Consider the following 19,006-nt stretch of genomic DNA (forward strand, 5'->3'; position numbering starts at 1 on the left):
CAAACTGCTTTAGTATTCTTTCTCAGTGATCTAGGAGGAGCCAGGGTTTCTTTTCATAAGGAGTTCACTTTAAATGTTTTTTAAAATTTAGCTTTTTCCTTTGGTACTTTGAAGAATTTGTATCTCCAGTAAAAATGTAATTTAAACTCACTAAAGCAATGTTACAGCCATCAAGCTATTATTTAAAAATTCTCATTTTCAAAGGAGAAGATCCCATAAAGCACAAATAATCTGATACCTTAATCCCTGCAAATCAATATGCTTGTCATATAAATAATTCAAAGGCTGATTTTTAAAAGTAGCATTACTAGAACAATGTTCTTAAGGAATGGTTCACTGAGCATCTGCTATCGGAAAAATCTGAAAGTGGCCCTCTTGATAGCCTCTCACCGTAAACAATAAACAAAAAAGGAAACACAAACATGGTATGAACACAGACTCCAGATACAAGTTATTATCAACCTCAGGCATACTTAGCCCAACATTTTATCAATGACCTTGATACAAGGTACTGATAGTAGTCATTTAAACCTGTGAAAGACGTAAAGCTCAAGAGAATAAAAACAGACCTGATATGGATCAGAGGAAGCAGCAGCACACAGGAGCCACCCTCACTAAAGAGTTATGAAGCAAACCTTAGAAAAGGCAACAGCACAAGAACAGATGCTGGTGGGTCACTGAGATGGCTCAGCCAGTGAGCAGACTGTTGCTAAGTCTGGTAACCTGAGTTTGATCCCGGGATCCACATAGTCGACGGAAAGAACTGACTTTCCCAAGTTATTCTTTGATTACTACACACGTTCTCTCTCTCTCTCTCTCTCTCTCTCTCTCTCTCTCTCTCTCTCTCTCTCTCTCTCTCTCACACACACACACACACACACACACACACACACACACGCTGTTTCTTTTCTATTGCTATGATAAAACACCATGACCAAGGGAGTTTATTTGGGGCTCACAGTTTCAGAGCGTTCGAGTTTATGACCATTAGGGAGGAGAGCATAGTGGCAGGCAGGCAGAAAGCAGAAGCTTGAGAGCTCACATAAATCCCTAGGAACTCACAAGCAAGCTAGCCTGATACAAGCAGCAGTGACTAAGATCCTATTTTAAATAGAAGATAAGAAAAAATACCTAAGGTTGACATGTACACACAACTGCAAACACACAGCTGTTCTAATACACAAAGATAAATCAACATGTGTGCACACACATATACACATGGGGGATGAAAAAAGGTTATCAAAACATTAACAAAGATTTAAAAAGGAGCAAAAGAAAAGTGAGTGTGTGTGTGTGTGTGTGTGTGTGTGTGTGTGTGTGTAAAATAGATAATAAAAGGTTCCTTCATTGGACTGGAGAGATGGCACAGAGGTTAACAGCACTGGCTACTTTTCCAGAGGTCCTGAGTTCATTCAACTCCCAGCAACCATATGATGGCTCACAACCATCCATAATGAGATCTGGTGCCTTCTTCTAGCCTGCAGGGCATACGTGCTTATAGAACACTGTATACCTAATAAATAAATAAATCTTTTTAAAAAAGAAAAGAAACCTTGATTATTTCTTTATTACTAGAGCCATGTCTCTAAAGTCCTGCATTTATATTTAAAATAACAAATTTGCAAGTAGAGGGCAGAGAAAAGATAAATTAATATGTATGTTTGATTTTACTTAATATTCGCTAAATATGCGTAAGTAAAAAGAAACAAAGATGAGGCATTGGCAGCCTTGCTCTGTGTTTAGATCCTACCTGGATCACTGAGCAAAAATTTAATGGCACTTTGAAGAGCCTTCATGAAGGACAGTCAACAAATTAAAGAGTAAGGTGAGCCAGCCAGCTGTTTTGAGTGAAGTCAAGTAGAACAAGAAGACTCGCGTTTCCAATGGTCCCAGGAGGTGAAGCTGGGATCACAACACTGTAATTCTAAACAAGCTTAGAAAACATGTCAAAAATTTCATCTTGCTAAAAAATAAATACTCTTGGGAAACAATGAATTTACACCAAAACTGCTCAAACAATGGTTGAAGACATCACACAACAAATTCACTTTTAGAGGCAATAAAACAAATCCTCTGAAATTCTGTGTAGACTCCTTTGATCAAAGAAAGCCCCTTCTACACTGTTTTGACTAAGCATATCCTAAATAAAACACTTGTACTTTGAGTTTGTCTATGTGAGAAGTCTTTATTGTAGTACCTTTCTTAAAAAAAATATTTACTTAATTTATTTATTATGTCTACAACATTCTGTCTGTGTGTATGTCTGCAGGCCAGAAGAGGGCACCAGACCTCATTACAGATGGTTGTGAGCCACCATGTGGTTGCTGGGAATTGAACTCAGGACCTATGGAAGAGCAGGCAATGCTCTTAACCACTGAGCCATCTCTCCAGTCCAGTACTTTTTTAAAAAAAAAAAAACACAAGACCAAGATTAGAATTAATATTTCTTTTTAAAAAAATATTTATTTAGTGTATATATGTGTGTGTCAAAGTGTATGCATGTGTAGCACATGCATGCAGGAACCTGCGGAGGTCAGAAAAGAGAATCTCCTGGAAGTGGAATTACAGGCAATTGTGAGCAGCTATAACAGTGTTGGGAACTGAACCTGGATCCTCTGCAAGAGTAGTAAGCAGTCTTAACCCAAGCCCTCTCTCCAGACCAAAACTAGTATCTATCAAGCAAATGACAATTTAGTTTCAATATACTTAATACACTTTAGGCTTTTAGGCAAACACCCACTTAATTCTGCATACTCTCTAAACACTTAGTGTCTTATCTGCTGGCATTTAAAGATGCAAATAACAAGATTAATACTTTCAAAGCTAATGTATCATATGCTACATGTGCTAGATCATGTTGCAAATAAAAATATGTCAAAAATAGCCTATCTGAAATCCTTGGAAGCAAGAAATATTCAGATTTATTTTTAATGAAACTACACAGCACACAGACTGTAACACATGCAGTAGAGTCTGAGGCATCATTAGCAATAAATACCTTGATACAGTCACTGTAAAACATGTGACTATTCACATAGAGTAAGATAAACAGACTACACATAGCACTCTGGCAGTTGAAATAAACACAGGTTGTCAACACACGAAATAAACACAAACAACTTTGGGGCTCAGACCCCTTTTCATCACAGAAGAGGAGTGCTTGCATTTTCACACACTCATTATAGACTTAGTCTTTTCTAGTCTTGAGTTTTTGGTGGTGCCTATTTATTTATTTGTTTGTTTGTTTCTTGGTTTTTCAAGGTAGGGTTTCTCTGTGTTGCCTTAGCTGTCCTGGAATTCACTCTGTAAACCAGGCTGGCCTTGAACTCAGAGATTCACCTATTTCCCTTCCTAGGATCAAAGCCACGCGCTGCCACTGCCTGTGTTAGATGCCTATTTAAATGTAACAGGATATTAAGAATTCTGTAACATGGTGCTAGAGAAATGGTTCAGCAGTTAAGAGCACTGACTACTCTTCCAAAGGACCCAAGTTCAATTCCCATCACCCACATGGCAGCTCACAACTGTCTGTAATTCAAGATCCAGGGGACCTGACATCCTCACAGACATACATGTAGGCAAAACACTAATGTTCTTTAAAAAAAAAAAATTCTGTAACACCACACACCAAAGGGATTACCCAAATGTAACAGTTTAAAAAAAGAAACACACACACACAGAAGGCAGCCATCTTAGTATGCCTGCTGTGTCAGTTAACTTGTGGTTCTTGAGACCACAATTTCAAAACCACCTGATTAACAAATGTAGTGAGACCCAAGACTCCATTTCAAAACTTAAATACAAAGCGAAAACAACAAAAACTCTAAAACAATAAAATTTTACATAAGTATCTTAGGGTTTCCATTGCTGTGATAAAACACCATGATCAAGGACAGGTGGAGGTGGAACATGCCTCTAATCCCAGCACTCAGGAGACAAAGGCAGGTGGACTTCTGTGAGCTCGAGGCTATCCTGATCTACAGAGGTAGTTCCAGGACAGCTAAGACTATATAGAGAAACCCTGTCTTGAAAATCCCAAACCAAACAAACCAAAAACCAAACCAAAACAGAAACGAGCGCCTATCATGATCAAAAGCAACTTGGGAGGAAAGGGTCATTTCAGGTTACATGTCCTGATCACCGTGCACCATGAAGGGAAATCAAAACAGGAACTAAAGGCAGGAAAATGGAGGCAGGAACTGAAGCAGAGACATGGAAGAACACCGCTTACTGGCCTGCTCTTCATGGCCTGCTCAGTCTGCTTTTTTTTTTTTACCACCCAGGACCACCTGCCTAAGTGTAGCACCATCTACAATGGGCTGAGGTCTCCCACAACAATCAATCAAGAAAATGCTCCACAGGCTTGTATACAGACCAATCTGGTAGGGAAACTATCTCAACCAGTTTCTTCTTCCCAAATAACTCCACCTGTGTCCAGCTGACATGAAACCAGCCAGTGCAGTGGGAACTAGAAGTAAGCCATATCACTACTCTGAATTTTGTCAGACCACACTAGAAAAAAAGTATGTTTCTACATTTTGAGATAGTGCTACACAGTAGAAATAAACCAAGGCTTTTAAGTCTGAAGAAATAGGTTTGGTTGGTGTTCGTACTACTCACTAGTGATGAAACTATAGGTAAGTCATTTGACTTTGTGAGCTTTGCTTCTCTCATCTGTAAAATATGGATAATAAACTACTCTGTAGAATCACAGCATGGATTAGGAATGATACAAAGCAGAACAGCATGGAAAAATGGGAGAATAAAAAGTTATTTTCATTCCTACAGAGAAAGGAAGAGGGAACAAAAATAGAAGAGGGAAGTTGTTTTATATGCCTAAGAATTCTGCAAGAGTTCTTATGAAGCTTCTACAACATTGGAAAAAGAAGTAAATAATTTTAAATATTTATTTGAAATATAAAGTAATTAAATAATTTTTCTACTATTTATGCTATTTGATGCTCTAAATGTTTTAAGATGTTGATAGATATTACCCTAAAACATAAACAAAATGCAGTGATTTTTCTTTGAAGTTCTTATTGTACAGCATTTCATAACTTTTAAAAAATGAGATTTGTGACTATATTGTCAGTTTGTACAACTAAATATGATAAAAGCAAGAAAAGTAGAAGAATGCTCTCGCTGCAGCTGAGAGAAAATACTCACTCAGTTTTCTGCTGCAGTTGCTCAGAAAGCTTTTTGTTTTCTTCCTGAAGAGTATTCTTCTCATTCACTTATCAACATGGAAGAGAAAGCAGATTGATGTCCATGTCAGTTCTTAAAATGGCAACATTTATGAAGAAATTAGGACTTTATTTCTTTTCTTTTTTTGAGACAAGGTTTTAATGCGTAGCCCAGGCTGTTTTGAGACTCAGTATATGGGCCAGGATAGGCTCAAAAACAAAACAAAACAAAAAACCCAAAAACAACAAAAAGAAAAACACAGAAATTCTCCTGCTTCAACTTCTTAAAAGGGATTGCTGACACCTGGCCAGAAATGACGATTTCAAATCCTAAATCACAATGTTATGCTAGGCAAGTACTACTGTGCAAAACTAGCTTGCTCCTGCGTAGTGATTACTGCATTTCATATCATGCCAATTCTATGTAACTGATTAATTGATAATTTTATATAATGCTTATGAGTAAAAAAATATTAAGGAGTAAAGTCTAATTAGTCACACTGAGGACAAGAAAAAATTCCATCTGAGTTATTCAGTCCTATTTTCAAATATTATTTTAGATACCTTGAAATAAATTTAATTACAAAAATAGTATTTCCTAGTGTTCCCAAGGTCTGGGTTTGATATTGAGTATTACAAATAATAATGCTCAATATTAGTAAAATACTTATAAGCACATTTGTAAAATTAATCATTCTTTATACCTTTTTGTGAATAATTTAAACATGTCCTACCGTAAGTTGTACCTGATGGAATTTATCTCTATTATATCTTTCTGTCCTTGCTTAATTTATAAGGCAGAAAAATAACTATAGGATGTAACTTCCATTGGAGATAGCCCCAGGTTCCTATCAGGACCTGCATGGGTCTGCATGAGACAGAATATTAGAGCTGAAAGAAGTAGACACAAGCCCCCACTCCTAACTCAGAAGCAATTTCAACTTATGATCACTTGCTAACGAAAATTTAGTTTCCTCCAAGGGAGTCTCATGGGGAAACAAGCTTTAAGAGTAAGCTGCATGCCCAGCAGTAGACAAATGGCATCTTTGCGGGTTCCTTGTCTCACAATGTCATGTTAGAGCTCTTCCTTTTTTCCTTAATAAATTTTTTAATTGATTTTATTTATCTGTTTTTTTCTTCTCTCATTTTACCCTACATATAGATCCTTTGCATATATACAATGGCTTCCAGTTTAGTGTTTTCAAGGGATTTGAGTGTGCTCTTAGGCTCTTTTTCCTCTGCTTGTTTTGTCCTATTCCAATATGTTAGTTTTGTTTTATGTTAATACATTTTATTATCACAGAAGTCTGTTTTCTAATGAGAGAAGAAAGGGGGTAGATCAGGTTTGAAGGAGGTAAGGAGGATCTGGGAGAAGTAGAAGGAAGGGAAAGTGTAATCAGGATATATTATGTTAGAAAAAATATTTTTTCAATGAAAGGAAGAACAAAATCTCATTTTACCTACAGCAAAACTTACCACAATCCATGTGAAGTCGCTCTATAGCACAACATTTTTTTCTTCACATATACTAACAATATACAACGGGAAGTCGTGGGACAATATGTATAAAATTCAGTCTTGAAATCCTTAACTTTGCAGTAGGTTTTTTGAGACAGGGTTTCTCTATGTTGCTTTGGAGCCTGTTCTGCAACTAGCTCTTGCAGACCAGGCTGACCTCAAACTCACATAGATCCACCTGCCTCTGCCTCCTGAGTGCTGAGATTAAAGGTGTGCACCACCACCACCCGGCTGAAATACTATGCCAGATGTCAATTTTACCATTCCCATCATCAATGCTGTTGCTTTTATTTAGAAATAGACTGGACTGACTGGCCCTTTCATATAATGGGCTAACAATTTCTTCAAGAATTCTTGGAGAATTTGTCCAGTAAATTTTACTTTTTAATCTTAAAGAATGAATTAGTAAATGGTTGTTGGGGAGATGGCCCCATGTTAAAATGCTTGCTGTACAAACATGAGAACCCGAGATCACGTCTCCAGCATCCACATAAAACTGTGGAATGGTAGCACATGTCTGTAACCTTAGTACTAGGAATGTGGAGCAAGGAGGGCAAAGACAGGAAGATTTCCCAGGACTGCTGGCCAGCCAGTTTAGCCAAGACTGTGAACTCCAGGCTCAGAGAGAGGGCTCTCACTGAACTCAAAAACTAAAGTGAAAAGCAGAAGAGGATACACAGCACTGACCTCTGTCCTCCACATGTGCACTTAGGCACATGAACCTGCATTCACATATGCAAGCATAAATCACATTTATTCACAGAAAGATAAATGAGCTGAACAAATGATTATCTCATATAGAGTATTACTGTGCAAAAAGAAAGATTGAGCATAATTAGTGATGAATGTCTTTTAAAACTAGACTAAAAAATCAGAATTTCTGGTTAGTGTTAACTGTCAACTTGATAAAATCTAAAATTGCATCTACGCATGCCTATGAGGGAGTAGACTGATTAGGTTGAGGTGTGTGGGACCTTTCCCCAAGCAGGGAATCTTGAACTGTGTAAGTGGAGAAAGACCTGAGTACTAGCACATATGACTATGGGTGCAATATGATTAGTTACAGGAAGCTCTTGCCACTGTGACTTTCCTGCTGTGATGGACTAGAATTGTAAGTCAAGATAAGATAAGCCCTTAAGTTTCTTTTGTTATAGAGTAATAAGAACAGAAACTAAGACAGGATTATGTTTTAGATTACCAGAAAACTGCATATGGTGGCTCAAATCTATTAACTTCAGAATTTGAGAGATCGAGGCAGGAAGATTGCCACGACTTCAAGATCAGATTAGGCTGCAGAATGAGAACCTAGCTCAGAAAACCAATCTAAATAAAACTAAGAAAATCAACTAGCATTTTTCAGAGACAAATAATAGAAAGATCAAAATGTTGATATGTAGTACAGCATATAGCAAGATGAAAACAAAGCACAGACAAGATGACTACTGAAGATAATTAAAAGAAAGGAGTACCTTGAGCCAGGCAAGCTAAAATATTATCTATAATTCCAATATTGAAGAAGCTGAGGTAGGAGGATTATAAACTCAGGCACAGAAGGCTAGTGTGGGCTACAATGAAAGACCCTATCTTGAAAAGAGAGGGGAAGAAGGGGAGGGTTAGGGAGGGGAAAAGAAAGAAAAAGATTATCTGAACTAATGGAGGAGGTATAGAGACAAACAGACCATTATGTAGAAACAGTAGGATGTGGCAGCTCTGTTTTTCTTTAGGGGTGACCAAAGTAAATTTAAAAAAAAAAAAAAGACTTTAATAGACAAGAGCTAAGAATTTAACAAAACACTACAATGAATATGTGAAAGAGGAAACTGAAAATAATATACTCAATAACATACATACAAAAAAATCAAGATAGTACTCACCTTTGTGAGCATACTACATTGTTGTATTTAACTCTATTATGCATCTAACTGCATTCAATCAAGATAAAAGAAACAAATATAGACATGCCCAGAAATACGTTTCTTGATGTTTCTTATAAAACCTGGTGAGATTTTTAAGGACAATGTAAACGGGACATATATAACTCACTGTATATATAAATACATATCTATGTTTCTTACCAAAACAATAAGATTACATCTAAAAAGACACCAAAAGTTTTAATATGTAAGCAATTAATATAATTATAACCAATTCCCTAGTAAGTTTTAACAACAGGACAGTAGACTTAAAGTATGTAGTAAACAAGGAAAGGGAACTCACTAAGCTCTGTAATAAGCCTGAGATTCTGCTGTCGGATATTTTCAAACTCCTGCTGCTTTTTGTGCATATGCTCTTCAGTTACTGCACAGCGATCACACAGTCCTGCTCGTAACCTGTGACAGAAACAAAAGTAGTTTTCAGCTACTAACACATATTTCCTTATACAGAGCGAGCATCCTTTTTCACGGATTTGGGACTCTGGTGTTTTTCTTGGCTTTGTAGTATTTGCAGTCTAAAAAACATTTCTTTTAAAAAGTCCAAAATTTGAAGTGTCACTTCATGTAAAAATTTTGGAATGTTGGCATGACATCAAAAAGTTCTGGGATTTCAAAGCATTCTGAATTTCAATTTAATTGAAAAAAATTATTTTTATTTTCTAATTATATGTACAGATGTGTGCCTGTGTGTACGTGCACATGAGTACAGGTGCTCCAGAAGGCTGAGGTGTCAGCTCCCCCAGGAGCTAGAGCTGCAGGGGGTTGTGAGTGGTCAGACACAAATGTTAGGAATCAAATTCAGATGCCAACCCAGCTCTCTAGCTACAGACGGCGGATTAAGGATGACCAAACTATAAAAGCATTTGAAGAGTTTTGTACTTTATGAAGATCTAAAGAATTGACTTGGTGATTACAGCAACAACCAACTATTTAATATTAACCCTTTAATACACTTGTATCTAACCTGAAACCACGCTATAGTATTATTGGCAGAATAAATTCCCATAACACTAACAAAGAAATACCGTATCATTTATACATTGCAGTTCTGGATGAAATTATCATTTTAATTATTACCCAAAATCTTTTTTTCTTTTCTTTCCTTTGTACCCTTAAAAAACTTTTTATTTATTTATTTTAAGATGGTTTCACCTTGTAAGCCTGGCTGGTGACCAGGCTGATCTCACACTCACAAAGACCCTGCCTCAGCCTCCCCAATGCTGGAATTAAAGGCTATGCTACCACACCTGGCTAAAAATTATTCATATTTTGATTTTGAGACAGGGTTCATCCTATTATGCTGTCTAGGCTGATCTTACTGTGTAGCCCAAACTGGTCTTGAACTGATGTGGGAGTCCCCTCTGTGTGCTGTGATTACCATTAATGAATAAAGAAACTGTCCTGGCCTGTTGATAGGGCACATCATAGATAGGCAGGGAAGCAGAACTGAATGCTGGGAGGAAGAAGGCAGAGTCAGAGAGACACCATGAAGCCACCAGGGATAGACATGCTGAAACTTTGCTGGTATGCCTCGACCTCGTGGTGATACACGCCATTAATGGAGATGGGTTAAATTAAGATGTAAGAGTTAGCCAATAAGAAGCTAGAGCTAATGGGCCAAGCAGTGATTTAATTAATATAGTTTCTGTGTGGTTATTTCAGGGCTAAGCTAGCCAGGCGGCAAGGATGAACAAGCGGGCCCTCCTCCAACACTGAATTTCTAATCCTCTTCCTGTATCCTCCACAATTGAGGGAACCTTTCTCTTTTTCTTGGGTAGTGGGTGGAAATGTGTCTGTGTATGCTATGTATGCATGTGTATTCGTGTATAGGGGTGGACATGGAAGCCCCAGACTGACACTGGCGCACTCTTTGACTGCTCTCCATCTTACATATTGAGACGGTCTCTCTCACTGGTCTGACTAGCCAGCTTGCTCTGGGATTACAGGAAGACCATTATGAATGTTGAGTTCCAGGGACCCACATTCCAGGCCAAATGCTTTATAGACACTGGGCCATTTCACCAGCCACAAGAAACGTTTTTCTTAAGAAAGCTAACTTTGATTTTCTTTACTGCAGGAAAAAGTAAGCCCTGCTCAAGTACTAAGTAGTCAGATGATATTTTTACCAACTCTGCATCTGCTTTGCTCAGACTGGCACAGGACAGATCTAATGAATACTTGACACTTATTTATTGTTCTGTAAATATGAAAGATCAGTTAATACAAAGGGAAAAATCACCTTACATTTCCTTTCAACATTCAAAGAAATCAGTATTATTAGAAAACAGTGGCAATATATTGTTATATAAGAAGATTACAAAATATCTTCTAGTAAACTTGTAAGTACTGAAGAGAAAAGTACATATACAAAAATAAGTGTGTTTGGGGATAGAAATATATTGTAAAATGTTAAAAATGTTATCTTGTAAGCAATGATATGAGAATTCTTTCTTAGTGTTTATACACACACAAAATCAAAGTTTCTCCAATCTTATCACTTATATAATTGGAAAAATGTAGTTAAAAATGAAATATCCTACAGATAAATACTTAAGGAATATATTTTAAAAGACCTTCATCTCCATAACTGAAACAGAAGGAGCATCCAAATATCTACAGAAGGCACAGCACAGTAGTATACACCATAATTTTAAAGTAAGTGAAGAAAGAGAAACTAAAACTATATAACTTAACAAACAAGAACCTAGGCATTTTTATATGAAAGTGATGGTCTTATCAACAATATTGATTTGAGTAGAGAATCTCACATGACTCATTAACAGAATTATAATTTATACATTGAAGAACAGAGTTGGTGTCCTACCTTAGATGAAATATATTCTGTAGATAGCCCTCAGGGTGACCAGGGGCTTTTAAGTCATAATATATATAGAATATTATACAGGATGATAAAGGAAACATCTACATCTATCTACCTTTTTTTCCCCAGAATCCCACAAGTACAGTAAACATACATATATACATTTTAACCCACATGGACAGGGAAAATGGAAAAAAAAAAAACAGATAAAGAGAAAGCAAGGCAGCTGGTAGACAAAAATGGATGAGGAGTGTGAACAATCACTAAAAAAATGATGGGAAAGCCTATACCGTAAAAAATACGGTATAAAAAGCTGTATGTGGTCATTTCAATTTGCTTGTTATATTCAGAAATTAAAACTGAGTTCCTTGGGTAGGTGAGCATACTTGCTGTCAAGCCTGACAACCTGAATTCTATTCTGGGGCCTATATGGTGAAGGGAGGAAGCCTATTTTCTCAGGTTGCCCTCCGCCCTCCATACAGGTAACCACACATACACACATGCCAAAAAGAAATGTAATAGCCTTTTAAACTGAGTTCCTCAGTCATACCCAAGTACTCCATAACCACAAGAATCTAATGCTGCAATATGTGATGGTACAGATAACAAAGGCCCATCACCACCACCACAAATTCTTTAGACAATACTGTCTCAGATCCAACCTATTTACAAAGCAAAATTTCCCAAAAGTTCCAAAAATGTGCCAACAATGGATTGATTTAAAGACTGTTTTAAGAGATTACCATACCAGGCATCATAGTGCAAGTCTTTAGTCCCAGCATTTGGGAGGCAAAGGCAGAAGTATTACTGTAAGTTTGAGGCCAGCATGGTCTCTACATAGTGAGTTCCAGGACAGTCAGGGCTATGTAGAGAGATCCTGCCTAAAAATAAATATATAAATAAAATAAAATAAATTATTACAGCAACACATTCTTAACTATATTCTGAGTTGTCAAGTGATTCACTCAATGTATCCCTAGAAGCAAAGTGGAGATCTATACAGTATAAGACTATCTGGTTTGGGTATTCACTTTATTCAATAAAGTTTCAATAAATACTACTGTAATCTATTCAGTTATTTCTTTTGCATAACTCAGTTTACTAGGAAATAGTAGACAATAAAAAGTATACAGCAAAGTGATTTGATTCACATTGTGACAGAAGCAGTATAGAATGGCATAAAGACAACCTCATTTCAGAAGTTAGAGAAAGTATTCTGAAGAACACGATGCTTGAACTCTAAGAATCACCAAGATAAACTGGGATTTGTCTCAACTATATTTGGTCTTGTATTTGAGCAAGTTAAAATCATAACTTTTCTAGTTATGTGAGTCCCTTTTCCTTTTAACTACAACTGAAATGTTTGTTTCCTATCACTACCAAAAGGTTGTTTTTTTGTTTGCTTGGTTTTTTTTTTTTTTTTTGGTGGTTTTTCAAGACAGGGTTTCTGTGTAGCTTTGGAGCCTGTCCTGGAATTGGCTCTTGTAGACCAGGCTGGCCTCGAACTCACAGAGATCCGCCTGCCTTTGCCTCCTGAGTGATGAGCTTAAAGGCGTGTGCCAACACCATCTGGTGTTTAAAATAACAAACATAGGGCTGGAGAGATGGTTCAGAGGTTAAGAGTATTGCCTGCTCTTCCAAAAAAAGGTCCTGAGTTCAATTCCCAGCAACCACATGGTGGCTCACAACCATCTGTAATGAGGTCTGGTGCCCTCTTCTGGCCTTCAGGCATACACACAGACAGAATATTGTATACATAATAAGTAAATAAATATTTTTTAAAAAAATAACAAACATAAACTAGTGGGGAGGGTAGCAATTTAGTCTGGCCTGGACATCAAACCAAGATTTTGTCTGAAACCAACCAATCAAATAACAACAACAACAACCAACTCTGAAACTGCCACTAAACTGCAAGCTCTCCATTTTCGCTAAGCTGGCTGATCACTGAGTTCTCAGGACACAAACACATTCAGCAATATGCGCTATACCTGACGTTTTAGTGACACAGTGTTAGTATCCAGGCACACCTTTGCCCTGCCCCTTAGGAACCTGACACAATCACCTCTCTGAGCATGGCAAGGTCCCTATAGCTGTGGGCAAGTGCAAAGATCCCTTTAAGAGACAAGCTCCATCCACTCCCAATCTCTCTGCCTCTCTCTTCCTCCCCAACTCTCTCATTCTCTTTCCTTCCCATTCTCTTTATCTCAATAAATTCCGTATTCAAGTTCTGTCTGCATGGCGTATTCTGTTACCCACCATCCCAGTCACGCCAAGATCACACACAGACACACACAGACACACACACACGCACACACACACGTGCTATACCTGACATTTTAGTGACACATACCATACACATGCCCAGCAATATGCAGTATACCTGACTTTTTAATGAGCATTAGCGATCCTCTAGAGATCTAGAGAGCAAACGCAGACCCTCATGCTTACAGAGGAATTGCTCTTTGCTGCCAACCCAATCCCCAGTCTCAGCTGTGTTCTTAAAAGTGCGTTCTAGGTTTGACAAGACAGCACAGTGGGTAAAACAGAGCAACCCTGCAAGCCTGATGGTCTGAGCTGGGTCCCTGGAACTTATGGTAAAACAGAACAAAGTTCTCCTTTGATCTCTACCTGTGAACCACCAAGCACACAAGTCCTGTATATACACATACACAACAATAAAAAATGTCTAACACATTCTATTTGCTTTTCTGCCACAATGGCTGTTAGATTTCATGAAATACTATGGATCTGTGGTGGTATTTTCTTTGTATTTTCATAAATAAAGCCTGAGGATCAGAATGCAAAGCTTAGCCTAGAGGCCAGGCAGTGGTGGCACACACCTTTAATCCCAGGATTCAGTAGACAAAGGCGGGCAGATGTCTGTGAGTTCAAGGCTATCCTAGGTTACGTAGGCTCACCCAGAAACAGATCCAGGAGACACACATCTTTATTTTATTTTATTTTGGTTTTTTGAGACAGGGGTTCTCTGTGTCGCTTTGGAGACTGTCCTGGAACTAGCTCTTGTAGACCAGGCTGTCCTCAAACTCACAGAGATTCACCTGTCTCTGCCACCAGAGTGCTAGAATTAAAGGTGTACGCCACCACCATCTGATTGAAACAAATCTTTAATCCTAGCACTAGAGAGGTGGAGACAGGAGCTATATGGCTAAGCAAGAGACAAATATAAAGGGGAAGAGACAGGAACTCACTAGAGTGTGAAACCTGAGGATTTGTGGAGACAGGATCTCACCCTTTCATTCTGAAGATTTGGTAGAGGTAAAAGGTCTCTCTAGTGGTTGGCTGCTTTGCTTTTTTGAACTTCAGTTTGGACCCCAATATCTGTCTCTGGTTTTTATTTTTCATGCTATATGAATCTTACATGTTTTACGTTTTATGTATGTAATAGCAAAACAAAACTATATGAAATCATGAACTCTTTTGGACTCTCATATGTAGCAAACTCAGAGATTTGCTTGTCTCTTCCTCCTTAGGGATTGGGTTAAAGGTGTGAGCCACCAAGCCTGGCCTTAAAATGAGAACATTGTATTAGCACTGTGCAGAATGAATCTTATTAGGACACTATATGTATACACTGTACCATGATAATATTCATACTCTTTATTTCCACTCCTATTGTTCCTTTTATCCTTTCCAAAATGTGTCATTCTCCAACTGCCATCTCATTAAAAAAAAAAAAACAAAAAACATTTTGCATGATGTTCTCCAGTTCTATGTATTCTCTTTTCTTTTTCTTTTGTTGGTTTTTGGAGACAGGGTTTCTCTGTGTAGCCCTAGCTGTCCTGGTACTCACTCTGTACACCAGGCTGGCCTCAAACGCAGAGATTGCCAGCCTCTGCTTCCCGAGTGCTGGGCTTAATGGTGTGCGCCAACATGGCCAACTCCTCCATGTAGTCACTTGCAAAAATAAAATTTCATTCTTTTAGCTGAGTAAAATTCTACTGTGTACAGAAAACATTTTCTTTAACCTTACATTTGTTAAAAGGAGAATATGTTAATTCCATAACCTGGCTTTTTAAATTGCATTTTCCATGTTTCATGTGAGAGATGTGCATGTTTGCATATGTGTGTAGGCATATGGGGGTGCAAGTACATGTGAGCCGAAGTCTGATGCTGGGAATCATTCTCAATAGCTCTTCCATCTTTATTGAGGCAGGGTCTCAATCAAACCCAGAGATCAACAATATGGCTAGCTAGACTCCTTAGTCATCTTGTCCCAAGAATCCTGAACTCTGGTCCCGACTCTAGCTAGCACGCCAAGAGCTTTAATCACTGAGCCACTTCCCAAGTTCTATTTGGCCATTGTAAATAGTGTCACAATAAATGTAGAGGTGTAAGTATATCTACTGAATATTGTCTTGATTATTTTTCAAGGAATTTCTATACTGGCTTTCATTTAGACTATATTAATTCTCATTCCATCCAGCAGTATAAAAGGGTTCCTTTCTCTTCCACATTCTTGCCTGGATTTGTTGTCTTCCTGATGGCAACCAATTTGGCTAGGGCTTAAATAGAATCTCAGTGTAGTTTTGATTGTACTTCTCTTTTATTTGATATATATATCTACATATATATATATGTAGATATATATATATATATATATATGTTTTTCGAGACAGGGTTTCTCTGTAGCTTTGAAGCCTGTCTCAGAACTAGCTCTTGTAGACCAGGCTGGTCTCGAACTCACAGAGATCTACCTGCCTCTGCCTCCCAAGTGCTGGGATTAGAGGCGTGCACGCCACCACTGCCCGGCTTTGATTGTATTTCTCTGATGGCTAAAAATACTGAATACTTTTTTCTTCCAATTCTGTATTGCCTATTTTACTTCTGTAGAAAACTATTCATTCACTTCACATTTCACATCTGTTTATTGATTATTTGTTCTCTTGGCATTTGAGTACTCCGTATAGTATGGCTATTAATCCCATGTCTCCTCACTCTACTAATTATTTCTTTTGCTGTGTAGAAACTTTCTACCCCTTTATGTAATCCCTTTTGTCAATTCTTATTATATCTTAAGTTACTCTAAAGAAAGTTGGGCTCATTTATTTTCTCTAAATTTCCTCAGTGGTGCAGCTTCTGCAAACCACCTCCAATACTGATTAAAGTGACCGAGTCCAAGCCAGAGTCAAGTCCACCTTTAGGATGAGAAACCGGAAGAGAGAAGGGAGCCTGGCACACTAAGGAGAAGAAAAGGGGATGAGGCTGGAGGCTTGGGTATATAAAAGGAGGAGCAGCAGGACTTGTTTGTAGCCCAGATGGCCAGTGCTTTAAAAATTAGAACTCATCATCTCATTTGTTTTTATGTATTGGGCAATTTTTAAAATGCAAACACTGTTTTGAAGAGATGGCTTTGAGGTTAAGAGCATTGCATGCTCTTCCAGAGGTCCTGAGTTCAATTCCCAGCAACCACATGGTGGCTCACAACCATCCAGAACAAGATATGGTGCCCTCTTCTGGCGTGAAGGCACACATGCAGGCAGAACACTGTATACATAATAAATCTTAAGAAAAAGATATAAGCATTAAGGAATGAGGTGGGTGGTGATGGCACACACATTTAATCCCAGCACTTGAGAGGCTGAGTCAGGTAGATTTCTGTGAGTTTGAGGCCAGTTTAGTCTACAAAGTGAGTTTGAGGACAGCCCACCAACCAACCAACAAAATATCAAAAAAAAAAAAAAATCAAGAAATAAGAATTAGATGCTCATTTTCCAACAGCCCTTGTGCTGCCTTAACTCTGGTCACCAGGACTGCAAGATGGCATCATTTATGCTTCTGAAGAAAAACTCATGGAAATTAAACTTGGATATTGATGCTGGATTTCACTCCCCACAGGTTCTATTGGAGCCTTTCAAAGATTATGACTAATGCTACAAATACATTATGCATGGAAAGACAGCATTGTAACATGGTGCTGGCAGCCTGTTTTTCAGTTACTACATTTCTTACAAAGAATTCAAATATGGGCAGCAATGCAAGCAAGTACCACTGAAGAGGGGTCAGTATGGAAGGCACTGCACACCTAATGAACTGGTAACAACTGGTTTATGTAATTTTAAAAAAAGAAATGGAAATCATTTCATCTTAAGACCCTTAACCCTGGGCTGGAGAGATGGCTCAGCGGTTAAGAGCCCTGGCTGCTCTCCAAGAGGACCAGGGTCCAATTCCCAGCACCCACATGGCAGCTCACATCTGCCTATAACGCCAGTTCCAGGAAATCTGACACCTTTATACTAAATGCACATAAAATAAAGTTAAATAAATATTTAAAAAAAGAACCTTAACCCTAATCCTACTAGCAAGCATCAAAACTAATGCTTAGAAATGTTCACAAAGCTCAGTTGGTGGAACATCACCAGAAAGCCTAGACCAGTCTGAAATACCACATAAACTAGGTGCAGTAGTACACACCTGTAATCTCACTTGGGAGGTAGAAATAGGAGGTTCAGAAGAAGTTCAAAGCCATCCTGAGCTATATAGCAAGTTTCAGGGCAGCATGTAATATGTGAGACTTTGTCTTGAGGGGGGGGGGGGGGGGGAAGAAAACTTGAAGGCTTGTTCTAAGAAGCTGAAAAGATAGCTGTGATTTAAAATATCTCCTGCTCTTGCAGAGAACTGGAGTTTAGTTCCCTGCAGCATCAGGCATCTCACAACTGCCTATTTCTATCTCCAGTGGATCTGACAACCTCCTGGTCTTCGTAGGCACCCTCATACCATGTGCACATACAAACATGAAGACATACATATACACATAAATGAAAGCTTAAAGAAAAATTAATAACTTGCTCTACATATCATTCTTATATGTGACATAAAAATAAAGAGAAATTTAAAGACAAAACTTTACTAAAAGTACATTTAAAGATAGTATTCAGTAGCAATTAAAAAAAAAGAACCTTCTAAAAAGAATAGGCTACAAGAATAGGCTACATAATAAGCAATGTTGAAGATTTCACATTTCAGATCAGTTTTGGTAATGTGAGTCAAGCATAAATACTCTTGAGATGTAATTAATTTACACTGACATTCATAAAACTAAGGCCCATAAAGTATCACAAAACCATAGAAACTATGAGCAATAAGGAAAGTTTCAGATTTGCTCTATTTACGTATTAACTATGAAATCCTGGAAAAGCTTCTCTCTTCTTTGCCGGCTATTTTCTTTTATGGAAAATAGACCTACCATGCGTCTTATGGTGTTAATTTGAAAACCAACTGCTAGATGCCTCAGTATAAAGTTAATCCAAGATGCATATAGACTCTCACTGAAAATGAACCATGACATTGGGCACAAAAAACACTGAAGACTGTAATCTAAACATTGAGAAGGTTGAGGCAGAAGGAATGAGTTAAAAGACAGCCTAAAAATATCTGTCTCAAAGATAAAACAGCAGGCTGGCAGGCAACATTTTAAATGAAAAACAGCAATGAAGCATGATTCAAATGGTCAGAGGTTAGACATCTTACAATAAAGTAGTCTAGTTCTAAAGAAATTACAGAATTAACAACTAGACATCTTACTTGAA

The 19,006-nt window shown here is 37.9% G+C and overlaps 1 protein-coding gene across 3 annotated transcripts in view; it reads right to left on the reverse strand.

The window, feature by feature from the left end:
• Rbbp8 (RB binding protein 8, endonuclease) overlaps window positions 1-19,006 on the reverse strand; it is a 95,968-nt gene that overhangs the window by 38,492 nt on the left and 38,470 nt on the right. For all 3 annotated transcript variants that reach the window (XM_085676319.2, XM_048447974.3, XM_048447973.3), the window contains exons 5-6: window positions 8,919-9,031; window positions 5,167-5,233 (exon numbers count right to left, since the gene is read on the reverse strand). In XM_085676319.2, coding sequence (XP_085532445.2) covers window positions 5,167-5,233; window positions 8,919-9,031 — 180 coding nt within the window. The remainder of the gene's footprint in view (window positions 1-5,166; window positions 5,234-8,918; window positions 9,032-19,006) is intronic.

Source organism: Myodes glareolus, chromosome 13 (assembly GCF_982192425.1).
Source record: "Myodes glareolus chromosome 13, mMyoGla1.1, whole genome shotgun sequence".
Classification (NCBI taxonomy): Eukaryota; Metazoa; Chordata; class Mammalia; order Rodentia; family Cricetidae; genus Myodes; species Myodes glareolus.